Genomic DNA, 3,174 nt, shown 5'->3' with positions numbered 1-3,174 from the left:
AGTGATAGCTGAGATTGCTCATCCGAAATCTCTGTGCCCATTGACACAATCAATGGGAGCTGGTTCTGCCCTCACCAACAAATTTCAAACACACAAAGCAACCCAACCATGCATGCGACCCTTGACCTCAATCACACAGTTACACATGTCACTCACATTAATTAACTCGACTCTGATAGGAGGAACTACCTACCCTGCATTAATAAGTTTTGTTTTCCAATTAGGCACTGGATCATGTCTTTCAAGGCTGGGCGGTTCCACTCGAGAATTTGTCGTCATTTGGTTTTTAAAATATTTTGATATAAAATATTCTTAAATATTTAAAAATAATTCACAATATTATTAAAAAATAATTTTTAATTATTAAATAAAAAATATATAAAAATCCACTGTCGGGACATATCATTTGGACAAGCATTTTCATTCAAGAAAATATTAAAGAAACCATCAATCTGCAAGACAGCCGTTGGCCAAATAAAATAAAAGATAAATTACCTAATCTAATTTTAATTAATAATATTAATAATATTAATAAATAATCTCATCTCTAATCAAACTGAAAAAAACCTATCTTTAACCACTTTATATATTCAAATTATCACACTTCTTAAAAACGGTAACTTTGACCACTTTATCTTCAAATTATCAGTTCTTTTGATTCAATAATGATTTGTACGATCCTTCGGTAGAAGCAATGAATGTCACCGACCACCGTGGAAGGAGGAAAAAGGTTTCTGTACAAAGTCTTGTTCGTGTATACACGAAACAGCACGCAGAAGCAGAAGCAGAACAGAACCAGGTTTGATTGAGGCAGAAAATGACAAGATTTTATAATTTAGAATTATTATTTTCGTAACTGTTTTTCTCTCTAAATAATGGAAACGGGCACCAGAACGGGGTCCTGTTTATTCGCAAAACAACTACGATGAAAGCACACAACAAACAAACAATTTGAAACTTACGTAGACAAGACATTTTACCCTCTTAACTATTAATCACTGCACAGTTCTTTCTAATCTCACCGACACTCCCAGTCTTAACGTCGACCCGACCCATTTTCTCCATGGACTTGGCAAATTCAGCGTAGAAATTGTCAAGCCGTCCTTGAAGCAGTTGGGTGATGTAAGACTTTGTAGTAGCGTTGGAAGTTAAAGCAGCATCCGATTCGAATAGGCCCCTTCTCTTTAGCAGGAGAGTGTAGTAGCTAAGGTCAAAAGTCCTGTGGCTTCCAGGGTCCATCTCAATAATTGTGGTATTATCATTAGGATTTGTGCACTTCCTTGCCTTGAGATTTGCAGCATATTCACTGTCCAGAGCAGGGTCCTGATCGCCCACCCCGGTGAAATTATACAGTCGGTTAGAGATGGATGAACAATGAGAGACGCCAATGGTGTGAGCACCTGATCATGAAGTAATTGACTGAAACATGTTAATGTTGCCATTGAATTGAGTAAAGGTGCTTGGAAATGAGGAGGTTTGGATTACCAGAGAGCAAGACCAAATCTTTCAAATCAAGACCCTGGTTTCCAAATAGTCTTTGGAGGTTTGTGAAGTTGCTAGTTGGAGGTGGGATGTTGCTCTGTGCTTCTGATGACAAAGAGATTGTCCCGTCTCTTCGACCAGTTGGAACTGTCCAAGATGGTCCTCCCTGAATGTGAGGAACAATATTTGTATAATAACACAAAAACAAGTAAAACTTGATCCATTTTCTTACTCATAAAAGGAAAGATCAAATTGGGTTTGTTTTTAATTATGTTTTGGGTCTTACTATGGCCACGACAGAATCTCTTGCAACCAAAGCAATTGTATCTGCACAAGAGACTATGCCAGGACATTCAGCTTCAAGAAGGCTCTTTACTCTGTCGATGAAGTCAAAACCTCTGAGTGTTAGATTTGGACCACCTTCCTTTTCAGCTTGGTTGCTCGACGTTGAGTTCAGAAGCACGGATCCATCACAGCCCTAGAAAAGGCATAAAACATGAACTTTTTATGCCTTCAAAACGAAGAATACAGAAGAAGAAGAAGAAGAAGCTCAGGAGAGAAGCATAGTGGAATGAAAAAGTTAACGAGAAAAGAGAGGACACAAACCCTGACAAAGCAGTCGTGGAAGTGCATTCTTATGAGGGCAGCAGCCAATGATGGAGCATTATGGATATGCTTGTTAACAAAATCTTGGATAATCTTCTCGGCTCTTGGGCAGCTCTTAGAGTAAAAACCCAACTGCAGTTGAGCTTGTGTAGAACCCAAAAATCCTAAAACGCCTATGATTATAATCGCAAAATAACGTATCCCTCCCATTTCAAGTACTCTGAGTTACTGTTTATATGCTTCTTTGTAGGAAGCAACTCCAGTGCGTCTACAAATGGTTCTTGAAGCATGAGGGGTAGATTTATAACCTTTACTTTAGCTGCAGATTATAAGAAGCAAAGAGGAAGAAAAGTAGACCCACGTATACGTAGCTAGCAAGCTAACCAACATGTGCTAGTAGGTAATACCGTATCTTGCTGTATCATACAATATCTGAGCTTGATCATTAAAAATAAGATTAGTTAGGGACGTCCCCCCAGACGACAAGTGAATAAATACCCACAAATTAGGTCCTTCCGTTCATGTGTCACAATGCATGATCCCTCATTTGACATTTCATTACAGAACATCTTCCTTTTCCATGGTTATTTAATGGAAAATCATAAGCACCGATCCTTTAGGCATAGAACATATATAGTATATGCAACATTGAGTTGAATTGGAAAGAATGGCATTGATCAGTTATAAATTTAATTAAGCTGTATGTGGGGTCTAACATATGCAGTGTACATCATGGATTTGGTGGATATAGCTTGCTGCTGATCTTTTGGCCAGAAAATGTGAAGAGGAAGACAATATTTAAGCAGAATGAGATCATTTGCCACCTGCTCTTACGATCGAATTTTTGTCATATTGCTGAAGCAAGCACTTTCCTCGTCCATTATTGGGTACCTGCTGTCACCCATGGTATTAGTTGATAACATTAAGACATAATCAAAGTGTGACACGTCAAGAATAAAGTAACTAAAGAATTTGTGATTGGCTTCTATAATATATATACATATATATATATATATATATGTGATTAATACTAGTATGCTGCTTGAGTTTACCCTATCATTTTGATCGCTCATGTATTTAAATTTT

The 3,174-nt window shown here is 37.6% G+C and overlaps 1 protein-coding gene across 1 annotated transcript; it reads right to left on the bottom strand.

Annotated features, from left to right (window-relative positions):
- Positions 1 to 823: 823 nt before the first annotated feature.
- LOC121250799 (peroxidase 3) lies at positions 824 to 2,396 on the bottom strand. Its single transcript, XM_041150020.1, has 4 exons — positions 2,089 to 2,396; positions 1,769 to 1,960; positions 1,486 to 1,648; positions 824 to 1,400 (listed from the first exon to the last, which is right to left on the bottom strand). The coding sequence occupies exons 1-4, from the start codon at positions 2,296 to 2,298 to the stop codon at positions 985 to 987; spliced, it is 981 nt and encodes a 326-aa protein (XP_041005954.1). The 5' UTR covers positions 2,299 to 2,396; the 3' UTR covers positions 824 to 984.
- Between the last annotated feature and the right edge of the window lie 778 nt (positions 2,397 to 3,174).

This window comes from Juglans microcarpa x Juglans regia, chromosome 2D (genome assembly GCF_004785595.1).
Source record: "Juglans microcarpa x Juglans regia isolate MS1-56 chromosome 2D, Jm3101_v1.0, whole genome shotgun sequence".
Classification (NCBI taxonomy): domain Eukaryota; kingdom Viridiplantae; phylum Streptophyta; class Magnoliopsida; order Fagales; family Juglandaceae; genus Juglans; species Juglans microcarpa x Juglans regia.
The sequence above is the reverse complement of the archived record's forward strand: the minus strand, read 5'-3'. Positions and strand labels throughout refer to the sequence as shown.